This window comes from Corapipo altera, unplaced genomic scaffold, assembly GCF_003945725.1.
Source record: "Corapipo altera isolate COAL_440 unplaced genomic scaffold, ASM394572v1 0, whole genome shotgun sequence".
Classification (NCBI taxonomy): domain Eukaryota; kingdom Metazoa; phylum Chordata; class Aves; order Passeriformes; family Pipridae; genus Corapipo; species Corapipo altera.
The window spans coordinates 21,312,837-21,337,927 of NW_020884872.1; the positions used below are offsets into that span (position 1 = coordinate 21,312,837).

General features: G+C 36.1%; 1 protein-coding gene across 1 annotated transcript in view; it reads left to right on the plus strand.

The window, feature by feature from the left end:
- The window catches only part of PUDP (pseudouridine 5'-phosphatase), a 61,707-nt gene extending 51,413 nt beyond the window's left edge, over positions 1-10,294 (plus strand). Inside the window, exon 4 of the mRNA XM_027639428.1 lies at positions 9,897-10,294. Coding sequence (XP_027495229.1) covers positions 9,897-10,073 — 177 coding nt within the window. The 3' untranslated portion in view covers positions 10,074-10,294. The remainder of the gene's footprint in view (positions 1-9,896) is intronic.
- Positions 10,295-25,091: the final 14,797 nt, after the last annotated feature.

The window sequence follows — 25,091 nt, forward strand, 5'->3', positions numbered from 1 at the left end:
ATACTAGTTATCTCTCTGAACGAGCTCAAAACCACAATGGTCGCTTGATTTTGTAAGATTTTCTTCCTGTTTCTTTTGGTAACAAAGTTAAAACTTCATCTAGTTGAGCTTATAGTAACAGTAGTTCTAGACAGAGTAGTTGTATCTTTCTGTTTTAACCAGTGGTATTCTGTAGAAATTGCTACTTCCGTCATCTGTGGGGAGACTGTTTTCTATGGCTTTAAAAATATTGAAATGTTTTTTCTGCAGATGCGGGATCAATGGAGAAAAGAGAAGTTTTAGTGTCTGTTCTTACACTGTTCTCCTTGCTAAGACTAGAATTTACAAACCTTTGAAGATTATGAAAAAGCGTTTTTTAGCCACAGATTTGCAGACCCAGAACATAAATCCCCAATGTGTGGATGAGATTTTCAGTCCTCAATCTTTAGACATGTTTGCTATTTGATTTATGTTTATTTAATAATTAATCCTACCTGTATCTCACTAGAAGCAATTGGAACCAATTAGCAATGACTTGAAATATAACAGAAAACACTACAACTTCTAAAAAATAAAACAGGAGAAAAAAAAATCACCTGAGATATTTCCCATGTCATAAATCGTGGGCTTTGAAATTCTCTTTTGCTTCTCGTCTGACAACCTGTCCTCCTTTATTTTTTGTAGTCACAGCATATTTTACCTGGTAGCCAGAACATATCATTCAGAGGATTGTGTGGCAGTGATGCTTTGTCACCTTGACACACTTGCTGCAGTCTAGTTTCCCTAGGGAATCCTTATACTCTGTCTGGGCGCTGAAGCTTCCAAGTTATCAGCAAAATGCTGCTCACAGCACTCAGCTGCTTGTCAATTTATCCAGATTCTTGGCAATACCTTGGCATCTATTTCTTAACTGATTGTGTTGCCATATTAGAGGTGGTTTCTTTCAGGTCATGTGTTGTGATGCTTAGAGCAATGTAAAATCACTCTTTCCAGTATGCCATGGTAGTTTTACTAATATATATACAAATAATTTGTTTTTAAAAGGAAGAAAAAAGAGGGGTGGACTGTGCTTCCGCAGGGACAACTTAGTTTTGTTTTTCAAATAAGTGTGTGTTATAAGCACATTAACTCTCATTCAGGTGGTTCTCTGTAATTTGACTGCAAGCATTTGTAGAGAAGGCAATTTGTCTTTGACGTAACTGTGAAGAAATGTGTTTATGTCAGTATTGGGGTGACTAAGACACTTCCTAATGGAGTGTTTTATATTCTCATCATAGGTTTTTTAATGGTCACTTAGCAATATGTTTTGTCAGTATTTTTTGCACATTTATTATTCAGACCTTTAAATTTAGAAGTTTCATTATAGTACCATCTCTCTCTGCACCAGTGAGTGTGGCTGCACACTTTTGAACTGGAAAGAAAAGCAAATTGATTTCCTTTGCTCAGAAAAAAAGGTAATTACAATGGCTGGTGGACACCAAGTTGACCATGAGCCAGCAATGCGCCGTTGCAGCAAAGGCAGCTGATGAAGAGGAGTGTTGCCAGCAGCAGATCAAGGGAGTTGATCCTGCCTCTCTGCCCAGCACTGGTGAGGCCATACCTGGACCATGCTGTGTCCAGTTCTGAGTTCCCCCACACAAGAAACTTTGAAGTTTCTTTGAAAAACTGAGTACCCAGAAGAAGTTACTCGTGATAGAAGTTGCGTGCCAAGTGTAGTGTGTAGTTGCTGATACTATGGCTGGTATTCCCAAACTAATGTTACTGTGTTACTTACTAATCTCATATATATCTTAAATTGAATAAGCCTTAAGCCACAGAGAGAGAGACTATCTGTACGGAGACTACAGATACACCATGTATTTGTCTGCATGATACATATGCAGAGTTAAATAAGTGGGGTTTTTTTAATTTTTGTTCATTGTTTACTCTGAAGCATTCATTTATATCTTACACCTCTTATTTCTTTCATGGAAAATAAGGGCATACTGAGAACCTTTGGTTGGAGTGACTTTTAGCATTCTCTTATCTAGCAGAGCTGGTCTAATAGAAAAATAGGCACACCTTGATAACTCTGGGTCATCAGTGCGTTTAAAAAAGTGTTTCTACACAGTACTTTAAATAGCTAAATGATAGTATTAGGGGAATTGTGACAGAAGCATGTTGAAATATATTGCAACATGAGATTAACACTTTCTACATGGGAATTTTAAGAGTGTAATATTTTTCTTATTTATAGAAATATTTGGGCTTGGAGTTTACAGTGGAAATAAATTTTATAGAGGAGCAGTCTGTTTTAATGATATATTCATATAAAGCTACTTGATATTCACTAGCTTTCCATTTTGCTCTTTTCATAGGTTGAAATACCAATGTAATTAGTGCTTCCATAAAATAAACAAAGCAAGCTGATAAAAACAAGCTAGAGATTATTGTGAAAAAGACAATTTCTCTACTGGAACTCTTAAAAAAATGCATATTCCTTTTTTAAAAAACTTTCCTCTTACTCTTAATATTCTTTTTCTTTTTTAACCAATAATAATTGTATTGGTCTAGTAGAACTTGCTATACACTTAAAACTTAATCCCTCATTCAGGATTAGGAGAATGTTGTCCATTGAATTTATTATTTCTCATAATAATTAGTTCAAAAGGGGTATATTATGCATAGTATATGTAGGAATATGGTTTTTATTATTAATGCTTTTACTTTTGGTGGTAGATTTCACGTCCTTTAGAAATAGTTTATTTAGCACACAGAAATGTTTTCTCAGATAGAGAAAATTATGTAAGAAGTTTTGAGTTCTGAGCTCTGTTTGCTTGCACAGTCAAAGCAGCCTTTGCTAAATAAGAGGCTGAGAAATCATCTTTTGAAATCATGAGGGCAGTTACTTAAATAGATCTGATTATCGATGTAATGAGGCATTTCATTTCAGGTGTGATATTTTTAGATTGTGGTTGCAAAAATAAATTATGAAATTGTGACTTAACCTCAAGGTGGGCTTGTGTTGAAAGAGCAGGTTCTGCAAAACTGGGCACAGACATTTTGTGGTTTTGCCCTGTGGCTTTCAGCATACCAGGGACAAGACTGTAGTTTGAAGGGATGAACCCCTATGATTCAAATACTGCCTAAAAGGATGATTTATATTTCTCTTAACTTTAGAAGCTAATATTTTTTCCAACTTAGTTTTGTACATTGTTGTCCATTTTCCTCTTAGAAAATCTATAACGAGAAGAGAGAATTGCCATTTTTAATATAAGTATTTGTTTTCTGTAGTTGAAAAATGTAAAAAATTATTATTAGAATGTTGTTAATGTTTTGTTTGATGTACTTCAAGGTGCTAGTTTCTGGCTTCATGCTTGGAGTTTTATGCAAATAATCTTAAATATTCTCTATGATAACTTTCAGCTTTGAATTTTGAAAGAAAGCCTCTTTTCTTCTTGATCATGAAGATTTAAAGAATAACACAGCTACATCTCACCAAGTCACTCCAGACCAGTGAAACAGTGTTGTGTACAGTTCAATGAGAAGCTTGTACTTAATAACAAAAAAAAAAAAAAAGAAAAAAAAAAAAAGGCATTTTCTGTGATGGTTTTACACTTCCAGTGAAAACCTGTTTAAAGGTGAATGCCTCTTCTCATACTTTCTTTCTTTCCTGAAGAAGTTAGGAAATTACTTTATGTCTGAAGCATATGCAGGTTGTTATTAACACTTCTGTCAAAGATTATATAATGATTAAGTACTGTTTCCATCAGATTAAGGTAAATTTCAGTATGCAGGCTGATCTTTCTGTGTGGAAAAATAACACTGGTCAAGGAGACAGTATAGAGCAAAACCAAACTATTGCCAAAATAAATTGAAAAAAATTAGATTGTTCTGTGAGAATCAGGTGTCTTCTGCAGAACCAGGTGAGTCTACTATAGGCCAGTGGTGGTGTCTAGTTACTCAAAACAAACAGGCAGGGTACCTGCCTGCCTCATTGCACCTGCGGGTTTGCCCTGAGGCAAAAAGTTCATTGCTTTTATTCAGGATATACTTATGGTGCCTACTTCCAGTTTCAGTTTGAGACTTAGAATTTGGGTACATCAAAACAGTTCCTCCTTTGGATGTACCTGATTCATCTCTCTGATGTGTTTACTCAGGAGACGGGGCCAGCCTCTTCTCCAGGGTGAAGAGTGATCGTGCAGTTGGCAACAGGCACAAGCTGGAACACAAGAAACTCCTCCTAGATTCTTGGAAAACCATTTTCATCATAGGGGGGGTGAAATATGGGAACAGGTTGCCCAGGAGGTATGTGGAATCTGCATGCTTCAAGACACTCAAAGCTCACCTGATGAAGGACTTAAGCAGCCTGCTTTGGCTGGACCAGCATTGGATAGGGCTGTTTCCAAAGGGCCTCCAGAGATCCCTGTTAGTGTATATTGTCCTGTGGTTCTGAACTCTGTGTGCAAGGTGCATTGCTAGAATGTGTTGTATATTGCATGTCAAGGAAGTCTGGCTTTGGTAAAGGTATTTCTGTGTGGAAGGGAAGGCAGCACAAATTATTTCATTGCACAGAATTCCTTTTTACACCACTTTTAGGGATAACTGGCATAAACCCCCAGCACGTTACGCAGTATGAGTAGCCTCAGTAGAGAACATCTTGAGTATTTGCCTTGTGTTCTCCGTAAAAGAACAATACCCTTCTATGGCTAATCCAAGCTGCAGTTGATTGAGTTAGATTTCTGCTGCTGGGATAATTGGACACTGTTTCAGAAATGCCTGGGAATTTCTTGAGGCCTGTAACACAAGTTGCCATACAAAGTTCCCAGTGTGCTGTCCTCTAAACACATAGTGCTCTGTGAAAAGAGTGCTCCAGCCATCCGGAATGATCAGAGTAACCCCGCATGTAAATGTGACCTTCTCCCTGCCTCACAGAGCCGCTGTGTCTGGGGCCGACCGTCACTCACAGAAGCACTTTATTTCACTTGATCGAGTCTTGAAAACAAGCAAGAAATTTGAAATTTCTTCTCCTTCTTCCCCATCAAAACCATTTTACTCATTCTGGCCTTCCTTAAGATAACGTTCTGTGAACTGGTTTGTGAGAGAGGAGCTGCTGGTGTGGGCTGAAATGTAAAGTGTCATTTCTGCAAGAACTAGAAATGCAGAGTGATCTAATTATGTGCAGATATAACAAACTTCCTTTTCTTAAATTCTGCTAACTATTTTTTTGTTTTATAAGTTTTATAGTAAATAATTTGATTCTTATATTGGTCTGCAACATCCTCCTAGTAGCTAGTTATTAAAAGTCTGAATTAAAAAGCATGTGTGCATATAATTTCCAAACAGTTCTTAATATGAATCATTGACTCATAAAGAATGGTGGGTGGTAGTTAGTATTCTGGATACACTGGTGCTTAATTCATTTGATTTTAAGTTTCTAGCTTGTTTGTTCTTTTGTTATAGCATTTAAAAACATCTTGGCCTACTCCTCATTTTCCTTAATGGAACTAAGTCATAGGGCTGTAAGCTGCATGACTTTCTTAACAGCATATTTAATATGATTCTGTTATCCCTGGCTAGTCAAATTGGCATATGGCCTTAAAATAAAATTAGGTGTAATTCATTATTACATTAATTATTGAGATTTTTCCCAGCTACTTCTGAAAGGAATGTAAGTCCAAAGATTAGGAGAGAAACATTAATCAAGTTATTTCATTATTGTTTTTTGTTAATTCATCAGAGAATTAACACAGTAGGAGACCAAGACTGAAAATATTGCAGCTGCTTAAAGTGGATTTATTCAATTATGTTTAAGTAACTCTAGTGGTAAATGGGTCACATTTCCTCTCTCTTTTTGTGAATTTCCACTGCCTCACATAAATGACAAACAGCATCTTTTCAGCATCTCAGCATTTTGTATGGGATATGTATGGGTCTGTGTAGTATTCTGAATTACATTATGGTTCTTGAAAATTTCTGGGTCACTCACACTACTGACACAGTTGGTCACTAAAAAGGTAAAAGCTGTTGAACAAAACACAAACCATGACTGCAGTAGTAGTATCTTTCAGAGTGATTATTTATTTCTTAGATAATAATTAGTTTTGAATTTTGACCACAGAGTATGGGCTAGTTTTTCACAAAGAGAAGAGTAAAAATAATTCTGGCAGTGAAAAGTCAACAAATTATTTATAGAAATGAAAAGTCCTGGGCACCTTCTGGTTAACGGAAATTAACAGTGTCATTCTGAAATCCATGTGATTGGCTGTACTTGGTGAATTTCTTTCTGCAGCCTGTTTTGGGGCTTTTTTTTAGTGATATTATGGAATTTGATCTAGTCCTTATGGAAGACTGCATTGTGCATGTATAAGTAAAGTAATGTATAAGGTTACCAAATGTTTCTAGAGTGCAGATTTTACAAATAACCCATCATGTTTTTGAGCTGTGGGAAGGGGAAAAAGATCAGTGATAAATAAAGAAGTTACAGAGTATAATATGCAATCCATAACAAGCCTCAAACAGGTCACATTATGATACCAAATGTTTCTGTGTCATTTGAGGACAGATGATAAATTATTTCTTTGTTCTTTCTTTATAGAGCAATAGATGATAGTGTTTAATTTGGAGATGAGTTCCGTGTGTATAAATTATGGCATCTTTATTTATCATCATATTATTTCATCCTTCATTCTGTTTTAGAGCTGATATAGTGCTGTCATATGTGGTCAAGGATATTTGTTTGATAAGCAATCCCTATGAATATATATATATATGTTATCTACACAGGTTTTCCAAAATCTTAATTTCAAAACTCATTTTAATGTTTTGTCCTTCCAGGCTTCTTGGCTATCACTTACAGCAATAACATTTATGGATATCCCTGTTAGTAACACAAATATTCCATCTAGACGTTTACAGTATATAGATTAGAGAGTGCCTGCTGTACATACCAAGAGCCTAACTAAAACTCTTTTCTTATATTCTTAAATTTCATGCAGGAAAAAGAGGTAATGAGATGCTGCAGTGACCTTATTATTTCTTCCTTTTGTTAAGTGATTAATTTTTCTTTTTTATAGATTGATAGAGTGAAATATAAATTAATATACTTTACTGCTTTACTTTTTTAAGCATTTAGTTCATTTCAAAGTGAGAACTGTCCTATATTGGTATGACCTTTTGAGAGATCTCATAGCAGTAATATTGATCAGTGACACAAGTTTTGGCAATAATGCAGAGAAGCAGCCAGAATCTCAGCTGAAGTCTGTATAAATCTCATCTGTCTCTCTGTTGGAGTGATGCTGATGTTGCAATACTTATGCAAAATGGGAAAGAACTTGGCTGCTTTCATGTCTCTAAATTTAGTGTGTGGGTGGGCCAGGACAGTGAAGAGTTTATAACATCTCTGTGTATTAATAAATCCATTTTGTGTGTGAACTTCTGTAAACCTTTCGTTATGCATTAGAAATGCTGCTGTGCTACTGACAGTAAGTGTCAGTAGCAAGAAAGACTCCAAGAAGACCTAATACACTTATTTCCTGTAACATTCAAGCCACTGTAATTATGGGTCGTTTGCCTGGCTTCTTTGGTAATTAAGAGTTTTAATTGTTTCTAGTTCCAGAGAATTAGTTAAGCTTTTCATTATGCATATTGCCTTCCATAATCATCGGTTCCTCTCCTATGGTAAGCTTAGTGACATCATGGAAGTCAATTAGGTCTTTTAAGGCAGAGCAGTGAAATACATTCCTTTGTATGGGCTAGATCAGAAAAGGTTTCAGAACGGCCTTGGTAATGCTCTTCTGTGCAACATTTAAGCTTACTCTTCAAAAACCTAAGCCTGTCAGAATTTCATTTACTGTCATCAGAGTGCTTAAGGTCATGAACTAAGATATTGTTAAGAACAAAACCTATAGGCAGAACCATGCTTTCTTTCTGAAAGCAATTGTACCAAACTTTCCACGATCAACTGGAAAGTTTGGTACAATTGCAGTTAGTAATAGTGATAATGATCTACATTTGAAAATACTACATTGTTCAAACTGGAATGCAGTGACTTTATGAAGGAAATGAGCAGAAAAGAGATTGGTGTGATTCCTTTGTCTCTCTAAAAATCATTAATTAAGTTTTACTTTATTACATGCAAGGTAGAAAGCACCTCTTACTTTTCTCTTGACAGACTCCAAGTGATTGCTGACACGTTGAAAGGCAAGAATCAATATTTTAAAAAGAAAAGAAATAAAAGGAAAGGGTTCTTCATTCCTTTTTCCTCTTCCACAGGCTCTGATAGATGGGTATATATAGGGCAGACAGTTAATACATCTGGCAAAAATGTTTTCTTTGAACATAATGAAGTTTTTGCAAATTGCAGCTTGAATCTCTTAGTGCACAGGCAGAACAGACAAACATTATGCATCCCTTACTTTGTGCATTGAAATAATTCTATGTTGGAGAACTTAAGAGATGTTCATAGGATCATAGTATATCCAGAGTTGGAAGGAACCCACAAGGATCATCAAAGTCTAACTCCTGGTCCGGTACAGGACAGCCCCAGGAATCACATAATGTTCCTGAGAGCACTGTCCAAATGCTGTCAGGCTTGGTGCCATGACCACTTCCCTGGGGAGCCTGTTCCAGTGCCCAGCCACCCTCTGGATGAAGAACCTTTTTCTAATATCCAACCTAAACCTCCCCTGACACAACTTTGGGCCATTCCCTCAGGTCCTGTCACTGATCACCACAGAGAAGAGATCAGTGCCAGCACTTCCTCACATGAGGAAGCTGTAGACTGCTATGAGGTCTCCCCTCAGTCCCCTCTTCTCTGTGGTAGGGCTGAGTTGCACTGCCTTGTGATTACTAGATGTGGGGAAAATTGCCCTAACCATCCCAACACCTGTTTTCAATTACTGAAATTATTTGTGGCAGTGATTTTGGCATTAGTAGCAGTAGCAGTGCTAATAATATTGATAATAAATGCAGTATGAATTGCGGAGACCATGTGTCAGTATAGGTCATAATTTTTTGGATTGTTGAATACCAAAAGCTGCTTTGGGTTGTCCATAACCAAAAATTCAAACTGAATACTATGTAATGGCAGGAAGAGATGTTTCATTATATAAATTCTGGAATGAACTCCAGAAGTGTTATCTTTTATTATATAAAATTTCAGAACATATGATTTTAATATATTTATCTTATATATTTATTATTCAATATTCTGAATTTAAATTACAAAATCTACATAAATAATGTATGATTATTTTTAAAAACTTTGCTTCCAAACTGCAATCTTTAATGATTGTGACTGGTGTGAGGCATGGTACTTCTACCTGACTAAACTGTCTCTTCTCTAAATCTAACCTTGCAATCTAAGATTTTCTTTCTCATCATTGCTTTGGAAGAATTAAGCAAATAGAGCATGACTTTGACAGCACTCCTCTGATAAGTGATTTTTCTCTTACTCTCCACTCATACAAAGTCCTACTATTGACCTAGGTAGTGGTCTTCCCCATCTTGTGTATGTAGGAAATGCCACACCTGTAAGTGAAAGTACTGCTTTTGCCATTTTGTAAAGTTGGTTTGGAAAAGTTAAATTGCCTGCTTATAAAGGTATTTAAGCAGTTGCTTAACTTTACTTTAAGCTTCTGATTAAACTCATCCCTATAAAAAACAAAGCACTTAGGAACATCTGGATAACAAGTTTCTGGGATTTAAGTATGTCTGTTGATGTTTTTTGAATTTAAATTAATTAAAGGTTAATTACCATGCAGATGTTTAAATTGAGACATTTACCCTTGTTCTGATTAGGAGTGTCTAACCTAGTAATGGAATTCAGTTTTTCTACTAAGTTTCATTTGGGATCATTCTTTCTTTTAAAACAAACTATTTAAAGTTCACAGTAACATTATTCTTTATTTTTTTCCCCTGACCTCCTTGCTTCTCAGTGTCTTGTGTTTGAAGATGCACCACTTGGAGTCAAAGGAGCCCTGGCAGCAGGAATGCAAGTGGTTATGATTCCAGATGAAAATTTAAATCCAGATCTTAAAAAGGAGGCAACACTGCTGCTGAAGTCCATGGAAGATTTCAAACCAGAATTGTTTGGTTTACCAGCATATGATTAAAGCCTATGAGCATGCACTTGACTGCAGATGGATTAAAAGTGACATGAAATTTTATTTTGGTTTTGTGATTGTTTTTCATCTTTTACTCTCTTCGTCAAAACTAGAGCACAGAAATCCCATTAACACCAAGTATTCTACACAGTACTTTTGGAAAATTGTCTGGAATGTTTATGATTTGTCCTCTTGATAAATGCTAAATTAAAGCCGCACCTCCCTGTGAAGTGAGTCCAGTCTTGTTCTCTGCACACCATAATGCTTTCTGGGAATATTATGAAACTATTTAGGCAATTTATTGTAATTGCATTGGAAGCTTCTGGTTCTGTTTCCACTTGAATGACTTACTGTTTAGATCTTAACCAGAAATCTGTTCTAGATTGGCTTTTATCCCATTACCTTGTTTTTGATAGTTATTGCTATCAACATGTTTATCCATTTCCTCATCCTGTACTTGTCCATCTATTCCCCTTGTATTGTGTTGTCTTTTTATTTTTTTCCCCACCTCTTTGCAGGGATTTTTTTGTACTTTCTGTGCTTTTTTATTATGTTTTCTTCTTGGAGATTGAATGAGATGACTTAAAACCTCCATTATTCTATAATTCTCTCATTATCCTTTCTGACGTGGTGATAGCTGGCTAGGAGGTTTACAAGCTTATATGATCTTAGAAGTTAACCAAAATGTTTTGCATCTTGTTCCTTTCGTTTCCTTCTGATTATTTCATTCTTATGAAATTAATGCTTCCTGTCTCTATGCTTCAACTCTATGACCTTAACTCCTTTGTATCCAAATAGCTTTTTGTAGGCTATCCTTACTTTTCCATTCTTACCTCCTTTTTTTTTTTTTTTTTGCCAATTTCTCTACAGAAAGCATTGCTATCTATTTTTAAAATGCAGGAATTGACAATTTGGCTTCAATAAATGCTTAAAATTTATTTTCCTGGCTACCATAATTTCCATAAAATGTTTATGTTGTCAAATGTCAGTACAAGGACAAGTGTCTCTTTAGAAAATGCTAGACATGTAGACAGGTTTTGGTGAAATTCACAACTACATGTATGACATAGTAGAAGCAATGTCTTTTACTTCGTCTAAAGAAAGCTATAGTATGTAGGGCTTATGACAGTTTTATAAAATGAATTATTGTATTCAGCATTTAAAAACCTAATGAGTATTCAGGAGGCACTCCAAAATCTTGATAAAATATCGAACTCCATAAAAACAAGAAACTTGAAATATGTCAAATCAGAGAATTTTGATCTTCCTCACAAAAATATTTTCTAGGCATTTCTGGTCTTTAACTGCTTTAGATTTAAGGGTGTTTTGTCAGGAACAAAAATTAATGAATCATAGACCCTTCAGTATTCATGGTGAGTTTCCTTAGATTTTATTCCTCCTGTATTTAAAAAACCCTCAAACTTTTACATCTTTTATGTTATTATTTTCTTTTACTGTGGTCTGTTTATACCTCAAAAATTAAGGAAATTTTATTCCATATGGTCAGTCCGTAAGTGGTACTGGAATCTTTTTAGTACATATAATATGATAGTTTGCAGTTAAACTTTTAATTCTAAGGATCTAGAAGCATTTTTTAAAAAAAAGGATGAATATCGATTCTATGTAAGTATTCTGCATATTATGTTGTTTCTTTAGGCCCATGGATATTGCAGTCATTGGTGTTTGTATAGTAAAAACAACCTGTCCCACACAACCTGAATTCCATTTCTGGTCTTCCCAGACAAGATAACAGAAATATCACTGTATAATTCTTCCTTTGACTGATGTTACATAACACAAAGTGTTACTGTAGAGCAGTAATTCTGAGCTTTCAAGTGTAAAACAGGTGCCTGTTGGGATGCCCTTCGTTCATAATTACTGAATTCCAACAGGGAAGTTACTAGGTAGAACAAGCTTTAATAAGCTAGAATTGGTAACATTTTCAAACTTTTACATATATTTAATTTAACTGGAGAGTTTTACAAAACATAAAAAATTAACCATTTCTCATTTATACTTTACTTTGAAGGAATTGTCATCAAAGTCTTGAATTTTCTTTTTAAAGATGTAGAGACATTAATAAATATATCACTGACAAAATCAGAATTACTTCATCATGACCACCATGGCGAGATCAGCATATCCTGCAATTCTAATTTAATAGCTTTATCTTTTGCTGAAAATTAATAGTCAGAAAAATATTGCTCCTTAACTCAACAGCAAATCCTATCCCATAAAATTACTCTTCCATTAATTTAGTATCCCACCTGAGAGTTGTCAGTGAGATTATGGCTCCAAACTGAAATCTGTGAACCTGAGCCATATGCTGTAACCTTCTCATCCTTTTAGTAAAATTTCCTTCTATATACTTTTTGGTGGTTGTTCACTGGCTTCCTGGTCCTGAGCTGAACCATTTAACTGTTATTGAAGTAATTTTAAGTGTTGTGGTTAGCTTTTCTCTTGACTGAATGAGAAATCAAAGCAGCACATAAAATTAAATTTTTCTACAGTAACCTTAAAAATCCTGTCATCTCCATCATGTGCAAGGTGGATATTGATGTCAGCAGCAGGTGACTGTAGCCTGCCTGATTAACCATATACCAAATATCAGCATATGTTTGTATATATTACTTTACCCACTTTTTGGTTGGATTTGTGGCTCTGTAGCTTGATCATCTCAACAACATCTGTTCAGAAAAGAAAAAAATAAAAAAGGATTAAAAACTTGGATTCCCTCCCTTCATTCCATCTGCTGCTTTCCACATGAAGTCCTGTTCTGACTGAACTGAAAAAAATCCATATCAGATCCTGGCTACAGCTCATGAGAACATGTGAGCAATCAGGACATTTGAATGCTCCATCTGTGTTTGTATGAAGAGGACTGTTAAAAACTAATCTGAAAAGTCTATTCTCTAACTTAGCAAGCAGACTTCAATCCCAATAAATATTTAACACATGCTTAATTCATTTTTATTAAGCAAAGAATAAGCACCAGCTTAATTTTAAGGATACATTTAATTTTATTTGGCTTAATGTAGAATATATGCTTCAGGCATATCCTGAGAAGAATTCCAACCTCCACAAAATACAGGCAAAAATTCATGACCAAGTTTTTACCATTGGAAAATAGGATAAGCGCAGCATGATGGACCTAAATTCAACCATGAAAATAAATTTTAGAAAAATGTTTAAAAGTTGGTGAGGTATGAACTATTGTACTGTAACTTAAACTCTTTTCAACCTCACAAGTGAATTAGGATTTACATTTTACTGGAACTTCAGTGGGATTAATCTTGGTAGAATTTCCATGTGGCAAAGATATACATAAATGGAGGTTTCATTGAATATATTCAGGTGAAAATTCATTGCCTTGGAACAGGATTAATTTCAAAATGTAGTCTGACTTCTGTGAAGCTTGGCATTTGCCTTCTACAAATAAAGCTCAGAAAAAGCTGAGATACTCATTCCTCATTCGGATTAGATGTCTTTCTAAAGAATGCTATACTTAAACGAAAGAAACCTCTGCCCAGAATCAAGCTCATGTTGCATATATTCCAAAAAAGCAGAAACCAAACTAGAAAAATATTGCGAGAAAATTCATAGTAAGACAAAATGAAATTATTTTCTACCACATTAAAATTCATGTGTATCTTTAACAGATAATACTTGAAATTTACTGCTTTCTTGCTAGCTCTAGATACTGATCATCCATACAGAGATCCACCTTTTTTTTTTCTTTTAATCTAGATAAATTTTGACACCAAAACCACTATGTAGGCACTCCATGGGCCATATGGAAAATTGATTTGCTTCTAATTTTTTAATATTAAAATGATGTTAAACAATACAAATTAGCAGCCTCTTTTTTTTTTTCAATTAATTTGTTTCCATTTATTTGTTTCTCATTTACTTACTTTGTATCTTCACTGAATTTACTGTGTTTTGACACTGAGAAGGTAGAACTGGGTTTTTGTCACATTAATGGAAATAAATGGAAATAGTGGAGTGGAGGAAAAGGAGCTCTCTCAGGAGACTTCTCTGTCCCAAGGGAAACATGACTATCAACACTTTATCTTAACCTTCCTTTTGGCTGACACTTCTAAACTGTGGATTTAATCACCGTATTAAAGTGAAGAACAAAAGAAGGATGGGAACTCAAACTAAAGCCTCTTCCAGAACTTCCAATGGCCAAGGAAGTTACCCCTGACATCAGGACTCACTAAATGTACCAGTGACTGTGTCTACACTGCCTGGTAGCTCACGGTAACAAAAAAAAAAAATTCTTTTAGAAGACGAGGGGTAGTATGAGAAATACTGGTGGTCTCTTCTGCTCTTCAGTCCTTCGAGTTATGGGCTCTAAGCCATCATATTCAAAATGTTAGGAGTTGGCTCGCTCTCATGATTAAAACAAGCCTCTGCAGAGAGAAAGCATTTCAGTTCTCACCCATCTCTTTATGGCATTTTCCCCAGAATATCTGCAATATGAAACTGGAACATGAAATGAAATGGTAATAGGACCATTATCTATATCCAAGGTTCCTTTGATTCAAAAAGCAGCTGAGAGGGCATTATTTGGTAGGGAAAAACAGAATGGTAGAAGCAAGGAGCTGGAGACAAGGAAGCAACCCGTGGTATAAACCATCTAAGACCAAGCAATCCAATGAAATGAAGGAAGAGGAAACAGTCAAGACTTACACTTGTCCATAGCAAAAATGTAAAAGCAGTAATTATGGAGGGAAATTTTTTTACATAAACAGAAGCAAAACCCAACTCAAAAATATATTCAAAGACACTGTGTTATGAGACACTGAGATTTCTAGAGACAAGATTCAACCCCTCTGGCAAGTAGAGCAATTTGCCTGTAGAAGGGGATATTGGAAATGGACTTTTGGCTGTCCATGATATCATGATTAATTTAAAAAAATGCATTATGATGGTGTTATTGACATTTCACAAAAAGCAGTAAGGCTATATAGCCAGCAACTCTTCTTCATTTAGAGAACTTCGGCAATTGGAGAACTGAGGCTAATTAAGTTCTTGTAAATTTGACAAAGCAGTTTCCACTGTGTCATCTCGATGTCTTGCTAGTAATTTAATTGATTACTACTACCTACATAGCTACAGTGTAGTCAATGTGTCTAATAGTAGCAGTATCTAATCCAAATCCCTGTATGACTGCAGGTAAAGCTGCTAATTTACACTCAAATGTGATAAAATAAAAAAGACAGGAACTTCAGACTAGAGGTTCTTTGTCCAGATACTCCTCTATTTTCTGTGAAAAGGAGGTGTTTAGTAGAGGATCACATAGATCTACAACTGTGAAAAACACTCACAACCAGCTCCTCATATAAAGGAAGACTGTAAATATAATATTTCTACAACCTAGTTTTTTTCCTAATAACTTTTTCCAAAGGCAGGGTAGAAACATGTAAGGGCAAGAGGAAGACACAGGGATGAATCATACTGAGCCTCCTCTGATTCTCCTAGAGCTGGTGCCCAAGACCAAGAAAAGGAGAGGAGTCCTTCTAGTGGCTAACCAAAGCAATGCTTTGACATAACAAATGCAGAAATACACAAATTTTACCTCTGTTCTCACAGTTTTCTCTACTGTACAAAAACTTTAAAGGTAAACAAAAATACATAGTTAGGCTTAACTGGCAGAAAGTTCTCTGTATACTTCACCAGAAATGCAGAGAAGTCTCTCTGTGACATACTAGTACAAGTGCTGTGTACTAGTGTGTACTGCTCAGTGGTTGTCCCAGCTGCAGCTTCTCATGCTCGAGTTAATCAGCTGAAACATGGTCAAGCACTGGACCATGGTAGTTGAGCTGAAGAAGGAGAAGGTAAGTGCTACGCTGGGGAATGTTCTTCCTTTTCAAAAAATGCTGAAAGACATCCAATAATATTGTACCTTGTGAAATGTCTTTTTGATGTAGCAGAATGTAATTTCAGCAAACAGTAGTGGTGTCACATAGGAATATTTCACATACTTACCTGCTGCAGAATGTTCACAGAGACAGGGATATCATGAGCTACTTTTAAGTAGGGAGGGCACAGTATTCATTACAATACCAGAAAAGGGGAGGAACAAAGTACATAAGATGAGGGAAACCAAGTGTTAATGTTTGCTAAAATAGCACCTTGATTTAAAAATTGTGAAGACTATGCAAAATGTATTGAATCGTTTTACTACTGTGTCCTCATTCTTGGATATGATCCAGAAGTGCTATATTTTACCTGCAAAATTGGAAAGCTGATTAAGTCAAAATGGATTTCCAGGAGGCCTATGACTGTAGCCTTGTAAACTGATCCATTATAGCCCTCAACATCGTTCTTATTGATGGCTGCATCTGAAACATTGCAAAACCCGTAGCGTTCACTTTCTTCAGACCAAGCATATTAGGTAACTGATTTTATGTTTTTCATTGCAATATGAGACAGGAAAACATGGGTTGTTGTTTTCCCCTCTCTAAAGCAAATCTTGCTGTAAGGAGATTTATTAATCACGTAATTTCATCCTGTCATATTTTCTTAGCTTATGTTATGTAACTGGTTAGTAATGATTTTATCAATGTAGCGGAGCACATATGTAACTGAAATATGTGTTAGGAAATTAACTTATTTGTCTAGAGTGTCCTAAACACATTCCATGGCTATCTTATCAAATTATTGTTATTTGTGTTGTGGATATGGTTGAAGGAACTTGGTTTGTGAAATTGTCTATAGGGCATAGGTCCTTTCAGCTCTGATTTTCTAGTGAAGGCTCAAGTGTATTAGGAACAGCTTGTAAACTTCTTCTGGTACAAAAGACTTTTTGACGTCTACATGAAAGGAGCTGGTGCAGCTGTCATCTATGCTCTTCTTAAAGTTGATTCTATATCTGATATGAAATTATTACTCCTTATAAACTCAGCAGAGAGTGCTGTATCCTTAGTGAAGTTCACACCTGTGGGAAAGTTTGATAAAGGGAAGTGAACAGCCAAAGCAGGAAGGAAGGAAGAAAGGAAGGAAGGAAGGAAGGAAAGGAGGGAGGGAGGGAGGGAGGGAGGCAGGAAGGGAGGATTATAATGCCACCCTACCCACAGAGTTGACTCCAAGCCTTCTCAGTTAAATGAATTATCAGTCTGGACATGAATGACACTTCTGATTAGAAGATCTGTTTAGCTCTTTCTCCTTCCAAGCTGAGACTTCGTGAGCTTTAAAAATACTGGATATTTCTCAATGAAATTTACTTAAATTGCCAACCTTCCACAGAAAATGGAAGTATCACAATAAATTCTGCTTGAAAGAGATACTACCTAAAGGACTAAACACTTAGTATGAACACCCCACGGGGAGGTTTACATTTCTTTTTCCAGTGATACTGAACCAGCTATAGACTGATGTTGAGCAAATAACAGAACCTAATATGAAACAGCCTTCTTTGCAGACCAAGCTAACTGCATTAACATTTACCTCACTTGTAGTCTGAGATTTGCAGCTGCATCTACCTCTAATCTTCTATGGTAGTATCAGTACCCAAACTAATGTAGATAATCTGGACTTCTATTATATCTACTTCTAATTGATAAAATGACCACACCAAAAATCGCACATTTAGAACAGCATATCTGTGAGTGATCACATACTGAGTATCTGAGATCTGTTCTCACAAAGCTGACTGAGACAATCCATTGGGAGCTCTCATAGTTATTTGTTCTGTTTTGCCCATTATTTTTATACAACACCCCTTGTTCTTAGTTCAATAAATTACAAACCTTTCTACTTTTCCTTCCATTGAGCTGTCTAAGGTTACTACCACACTATTGGCTTTGTTGGTTGCCATTAAGATGTCTTTTTCACTAGAGTAGTAGTCAATTTTTTTGATTTAGTGGTTCTGTGAAATTTGGTGGGTTTGTTTGTTGGGTTTTTTTTTTGTTGCTATTGTTTGGTTGATTTTTTGATTTTTTTTTTTCATAAGAGTTAAGTAACTGCAGGACAAAATAGTCACTTCAGATACATGCCAGTAAAATATATTTTCTCAGACATACTGTTTCAAAGGCCCTGATAGGGACAAATGACCATTAGAGACTAGAAAAACCTCTGACTCCAGAAGGGTTGGATTTTGTTGGAGGAATTCCAATGCTTCTTTGTACTGAATTTGTTCTGTAGCTAAATATCCAGTCCACTTTGTGTCATGAGGCTAGGCAAATTTCATCACAATTAATTGATGTAAATTAACATGTACTGCAAAATTTTTCATACAATTCTACAGGAAACTTTTTAAAAAATACTGCAGACTGTAAGGATTTATGAAAAATGATGATAGCATCTTCCTACCTGGTTTAGTGGTAGTGATAAGACTACAAGTGTGCCACACACATTTCTTTTTTGACGGAGGTGACTAGAATGAAAGAAAAATATCTCTCATGAGAGGTACAGGTAATTGCAGCTCATAAAATCCTCTGTTAAATGGGCTATATATCACAGAAGTATACACAGGCAATTTTCTTTTAGCCCATCTCCCTCTCTCCCCTGTTACCTTCTTCTTTCCCTCCCCCTGCCACATATAAACATTTAGGTTTAGCATGTGCTAAAAGTTAAATTCAAGGATTAAAGTATATTTAAAGTCCTAACAGTAGATAATTACATTTGACATGATTGAACGCTGTGGTTTATATGAATTCACCTCTGAAGGTAAAAGGTCATCAATGCATATGTGACTCTAATACTAGTGATTAAATGCCATCTTCCCGCCTGGGTTTCATAGCTGAGGTGTCATTCTTGGTATGGTATTTTTCAGTTCTGATAGGTTTACACAAGAAGAAATAAGATATTTAGTCTTTTCAAATGTGTGGCTGTTCATCTGAATAAATGTGTCACCTGCCTTGATAATCAAAACAAGTTTTAAATGTTCTTGCCAAATTATTATTATTATTGTTAATAACTGAGATTTGTACCTGTAGAAAAAATAAAAAATTTGTTGTTCTTACCTGTTTTGTTCCATAACTCATCTCTTTGTAATAGAATGTCCAAAGAAATGTCCGATAAAATTTTAGACAATCCATTCAAAACTAAAGACTCCAAGAATTCCCGGTAACCATGGTTGTTTTCACTTATGAATTAGAGAGAGACTTTAATAACAGACTCTCACTTAAGAGATAGCCAGGAAAAGCACAAGCCATTTCTAATGTGAAAAGGGAAAATGTGTATTCTACTAATTAAATGAAAAACAACCTGAGATTTATTTGCCAAAAGGTAAAATTTATCACCTCATCCAGGGTTTTTGTGGGGAAACACCACCTAGATCTTTGTTTTACAGCGAACCTTATCCTCAGATTTCTCGGTTTACAGCCCAGCATACTGGCATGGTTATACCTAGGGATCTGATCGAAAATCACTTTTGGTGGTGAAGGTTAAAGCTGATGGACTCCTGAAATGCAAAGCCAACTCATTCCATGGGACAAACTTGCCATATGCAGTCAGAGTGAATAACTAGGCTGTCTTATGCTAGAAGAGCTTCTATGTGATAAAGGCACTGTCATTAATCGTGTTATCCCAAGGGAAAGACAAGCATTAACAACTATGAGCAAAGTGTGCGTGTGATTAGGGATCATGTGACTGCTGCAGAGTGGCCAGATGGCAATTCAGATCTCGCTGAATCCCCTTTGGTGTCAGTAGCCACCTTCAGTGCCCAGAGCTCCTTGCACCAGAAAAGCAGAACTATCTGTGTATTCAAAATTCTCAGAATAAGAATCACTGCCATTTCTAAGCCTTACCCCTTTCTAAAGTCCAGAGCAGAGCTGTGAAGTCTTTGATTATAGTTCACTAATGGAAGCATGATACTTTCCCCCTCTCACACTTGCGGGGCTTTTTTGGAAATGCATGTAAACTAATTGAGTTATTCAACTCCTTTAGTTGTCTGATTGTACAACTGATTACAGATATAAACAATCAGCAGACGTGAGCTTTGCAGATGGAATTAATCATAAAACACAAGCAAAAATATAATTCTGCATCATAGAAGTTAAAAACTTATAAGCCAGAATGCAAACAGGTATTTGAAATATTGGAAAAATATTAGTGATACATTTTGATTTTTAATAGTAAATTTGCTTTAATATTATTATGTAATATTTTAAGTAAAGAGTTTAGCATTATTTTTTTATAAAACCCTTGGTGTCAGGAATATTGCAACTATAACTGATCAACTGAATGGTCATCGAAAGGAAGATGTCAGGTTTACCCAAATGCTGTATTTTGCCCATTTAATTTTTTAATTATGGCTGTAAATTTTACAAGGACAAACTTTTCATTAAGATTAAAAGTAATATAAAGTAAAACCTGTAATAGCAAACAAAAAAAAAATCGATCTAAAATCTAGAATACACATAAATTCCTAACTGTCTATTCTCTGTACAAAGAGAAAAGACAGCTCTTTTATCCTTTTTTACTTTATCCCCCTGTATTGGGTCTGACTGAGCTGGAGTTCATTTCCCCACAGTAGCCCTCACAGTGTTGTGCTTTGCATTGGCAGCTAGAACGGTGTTGATAACACACCAGTGTTTTGGCTACTGCTAAGCAGGGCAAGCACAGCATCAGCACTGTAACATTCCTTCCTCAGTTGAGGATAAGATCCTGTGAGGGGACCCAAGTAGGCCAGCTGACCCACACTGGCCAAGGGGATATTCCATACCATGTGATGTCAGCTCAGACATAAAAGCTAAGGCAAGGGAGGCATTCATTGTCTCCAATGGCTGCCTGCTGAGGAACTGTCACACGCATCAAAACCCTGCTTCTCGGGAGCGGCCGACCATCGCTGCTCATGGGAAGTAGAGAATAAACCCTGCTATCCTTCGCTTTGCTTCGCTTTTGCACGTGCAAGCTTTCACCTAGCTTCTGCTTTAACAAACTGCCTTATCTAACTTAAACGAGTTGTTTTCCATCTTACTCTCTCCCGTCTGACTGGCAACTGGTATCCAGCCAAGATCAACCCACCACACCCTCTTTCTCTTTTATCTCTTCCAATATTGAGCTTAGATACCCAGGATTACTATGTGTACTCCCTCTGATCAACACAATAAGAAGTTAGCATTTCAGAATAATAAAAAAATATTACAGATTGAGAAAAAAAATCATTTTTCCTATGTAAAAATAGAGTAACTGGAAGCAATGTTTTTGAGCAGTCTTTCCACACTGTGGATGGGAGCAATACATACATCAGGTCTAGAGTGGATAGAGAAGGGTTAAGACATCCATCAAGTGGATTTTGTTTGGTTTGTTGATTCAGCTTCTTTTTCATTTTTGTTCCAGTGTAAATATGATCAATCATGATGTAAAATCAAAGAAATAGTAAAGTGAGCTGGATATAATTAGAACCCTTCTAATTAATGTTTCTCTGTCTTTTCCTGCTATGTGTTGGCTTAGGGCTAATGTGACTGGAGCATCAAGAGGCCTCCTGGGAATTCTCCCACCCATGCCTATCATGGCAAAGCTGTTTCAACACACTGTCCTAAGTCATGGACCCAAAACTTCCAGGAAAGCAAATAGTCAAAGAAAATATGTGGTTAACTTTCTGTTTGGGGCAGGCATGGTTTCTTTGTGTTTGAACACAGAATAGAATAAAATAAAATAAAATAAAATAAATTCACAATGATTATCATTGCACAAAGTAAAAGGTTTCCTTCAATATTTCTGTTCTCTTTTGGGAAACATCCAGATAGTATAGTCCCTTCATAGTTGATGATAAAAAAAATTTCCACTACAAAAGTTACTCTGAAGGATGTTAAACTCTTTCTCCCTCTCACTTGGATGTACCACCAGCATGCCTATGTAATTTGCATCAAAGAATTATAACAGAAATGTCAGAGGAGTTCTCTACACTGTCAAGGTTGATTTTCAAAAGTATTTAAACATGGAGGACATTCAGGAACATCTGGAACAAAAATGAATGTTGTGCCAATATTTGAAAAATACTAAAGAGAATAAGCTATTAAGTTATAAGTTTGTCATAAAAAAATCAGTCTTAGAAAAAAAATTAACACCTAATATAGGACTCAATCTATAAAGAATTAAAAAAAGAGTAATTAATGCAAATGTAATGTAAATCAACACAGGTTTCTGAAAAACAGATCTTGTTAAAGTAACTTGAGGTCTTTTTAGACATATACAAATTTGACTTGTAAAGGTACTGTTGTTGTAATGTTCTTGGATTTCCATTCTGACCTAATATGGCCAAGTATCTTGACAAATACTATGAAATAATAAAAAAAACCCTGGATGTAGTACATAAAATCTATTAAAAATTATATAAAAAATAGCTCAGTGTAATTACAAGCAGGACTCGTTAAGTGACTGTGAAGATTGATTCGCAGGAATCAGTTTTTGACTCTAAGCTATTTAATGAGGTTACAGAAGTCTTGGGGGGAAAATAGTTTCTGATACAGTCTTTAAATTATGCACAAATTACAGAAGGGGGGACAAACAGGTGGAAGCATGACTGGGTACTTGTTCAGAAAAATCTTCACAGGCTACTGACTGTGTCTCTCAGCAAAGTGTTTCATGCAGTCCGTTCTGACAGGATGAAGAACTCTTTCCTGGTAAACCAAAGCTCTGAAAGCACCTGGGACCACGCTGGATGGGTCCTTAGGAAATGAGTCTCTGGTGCAGAAGCAGACATATCAGTTAGGACTTGCCCAGTCTTGCAGAGGAGAGGCAGCTGCAGCTCCATACCCCCAGTTCCAACCAGCAGTGAGGCTGAGCATGCCCACAGGGCACACATATACACCACGTGCATTGTTCAGTAGAGCATTTTTCGGTAAATTGCTAGCTGCAATTTACCTGCAACAGGTAACACAGACAGACACACAGAGCACTCACACAAACATAGGCAGTGCCAAGGGACTCATCCTGTCCCCCTCTGCCCAAGCAGGGTGGAGATTGGCTACTGAGAATATATAAATACATGTGTGCATTGTAGATCCCTTCAGCAGCTGGGCTTAGACAGCCAGGTTACCCACAAGAGTCTTTATTTCACATCTGAACAATGTCCTCATTCTGGGAGACAGCAACATGTTAATTTTGAGCAAGAACTAGGAACACATCATCACAGCAGTCTACAGCTTCCTCATGAGAAGTAGAGTGGCAACCAGTGACAAGACCCAAGGGAATGGCCTGAAGCTGTGTCAGGGGAGATTTAGGTTGGATGTTAGGAAAAGGTTCTTCATCTAGAGAATGGTGTGGCACTGGAACAGGCTCCCCAGGGAAGTGGTCACAGCACCAAGCCTGATAGAGTTCAAAAAGCATTTGGACAATGCTCCCAGCATATTATGTGATTCTTGGGACTGTCCCGTTCAGGGCCAGGAGCTGGACTTTAGTGATCCTTGTGGATCCTTTTCAATTCAAGATATTCTGTGATCTACCCCTACATATGCCCTCATTTCCAGCAGAGGCATCTTTGGTCCCTAGGCTGGAAGGCACTTGCCCTGTTAGCTCCCACACTGTCCAGAAGGGCATTCATGCTTGAGGGTCTCCCTTGTGCACCCCTGCCTTGCATGAGAGCCAATTTTCTGCATCTGTCCAGAGGGATGTCAAGCAGAAGCAGAGAGTAGCCTCTAAGTTTGTTTCTGGTGTCACCACTGTGTTAAAGGAAATTTTGAGAAACACTTCAGTTTAGCATGGTTCTTGTAATCTAGAAGTTTTAAATTTAAAGCTAGATAAATTAAAATGAGAAAGTAGTCTTGTTTGGAAGGGAATATTGTAGCTAGAACAACTTGTCAATCGATGTAGTGAATTCATTATTTCTCGAAATATTGAAATGAAAACTAGAAAGATTTTTGGTTTGGTTTTGGGTTGGGGTTTTTTTTGCTTGTTTGTATCAGGTTTTTGTTATTGTTGTTGTTTTAATTTATGCTTAATTCATAAAGACATAATTCAGGGAAATATTTCATTGTCTCTCAAGAAGTAGATCACATCTAAAAATCAGAATAATTTTATGTTGCCTTATACTTTGTGAAAATGGGTTTTAGGACCTATTAGGTCCTTGTGGAAAAATGTTTCCCATCATTCATCTCATTGAAACATTAAGTTGAAACATCCTTTTACATCATGTCCAGGTCTGTTAAGTCAAGTTTTTTTCTAACAAAAACAGCCAGACATAACCTTCCATGCATTTTTAGTACCGCAGGTATAAATCACAAAAGCAGTTCAGCATTTTTTAGAAAGAATAGGATAGCTATCAGGACAACCATAATTCTTTATGGACTTTAAAAACACATGACTGTATTGAGAAATTTTTGCTATAAAATGCAACCTCACTTTTCCAAATTTTATTCAGCTTTAAATCTCCTAAGGTAGAAAGGTATAATATGTAAAACATCTCAAGAAATACCTTGACAATGAATTTTCAGTTTGGGGGTTTTTGTCTAAATAGGAATTTCAGAAATACCCTTACTCACAAGAATGCTGAGAACAGTGGTGACAAAATAACCGTCAACTTTGCCTCCCTAGAGAAAAACAAACCATAATTTTTTCAGTTCAGAGAAAGAAATAACAATGTATATGAAAAGGTCATCCTCATAGTGATCTCATGCAAGCACTGGCATGAAAGCACTATGAAAATATTAATTCTTTTGCTGTTGCTTTTAATAGGATATTAACAAAACCTGAAAAGTGTGACCAGGGGATGGGAGACAAAGACTACAAGGATAATTTCTTATTTTGCTTAAAAGCAAAAATCTCCCAAACCACTTCTTTTTTTGTATTATAGTAGATATAATTAAAAAATACATTAGATGGTTATACCATAGTTGATGAGAAGAGGAAAATATTCTGTCTAGCTCCTGTCCATAATGATATTTAAATGTTTCTCAGCATTATCAAATTCACATTATTGTATTCAAATTAATCACATTAACATTTTTTAAAATAGTTCATAATTCAACATAAGAAAGTCTATGTATGTACTCAGGGGAAAAAAGGAAAGTATATGACCTTTGAGAGAAGGAGCAGGCAACTTGGAAGTACTACAAGGATATCGTGAGGTTATGC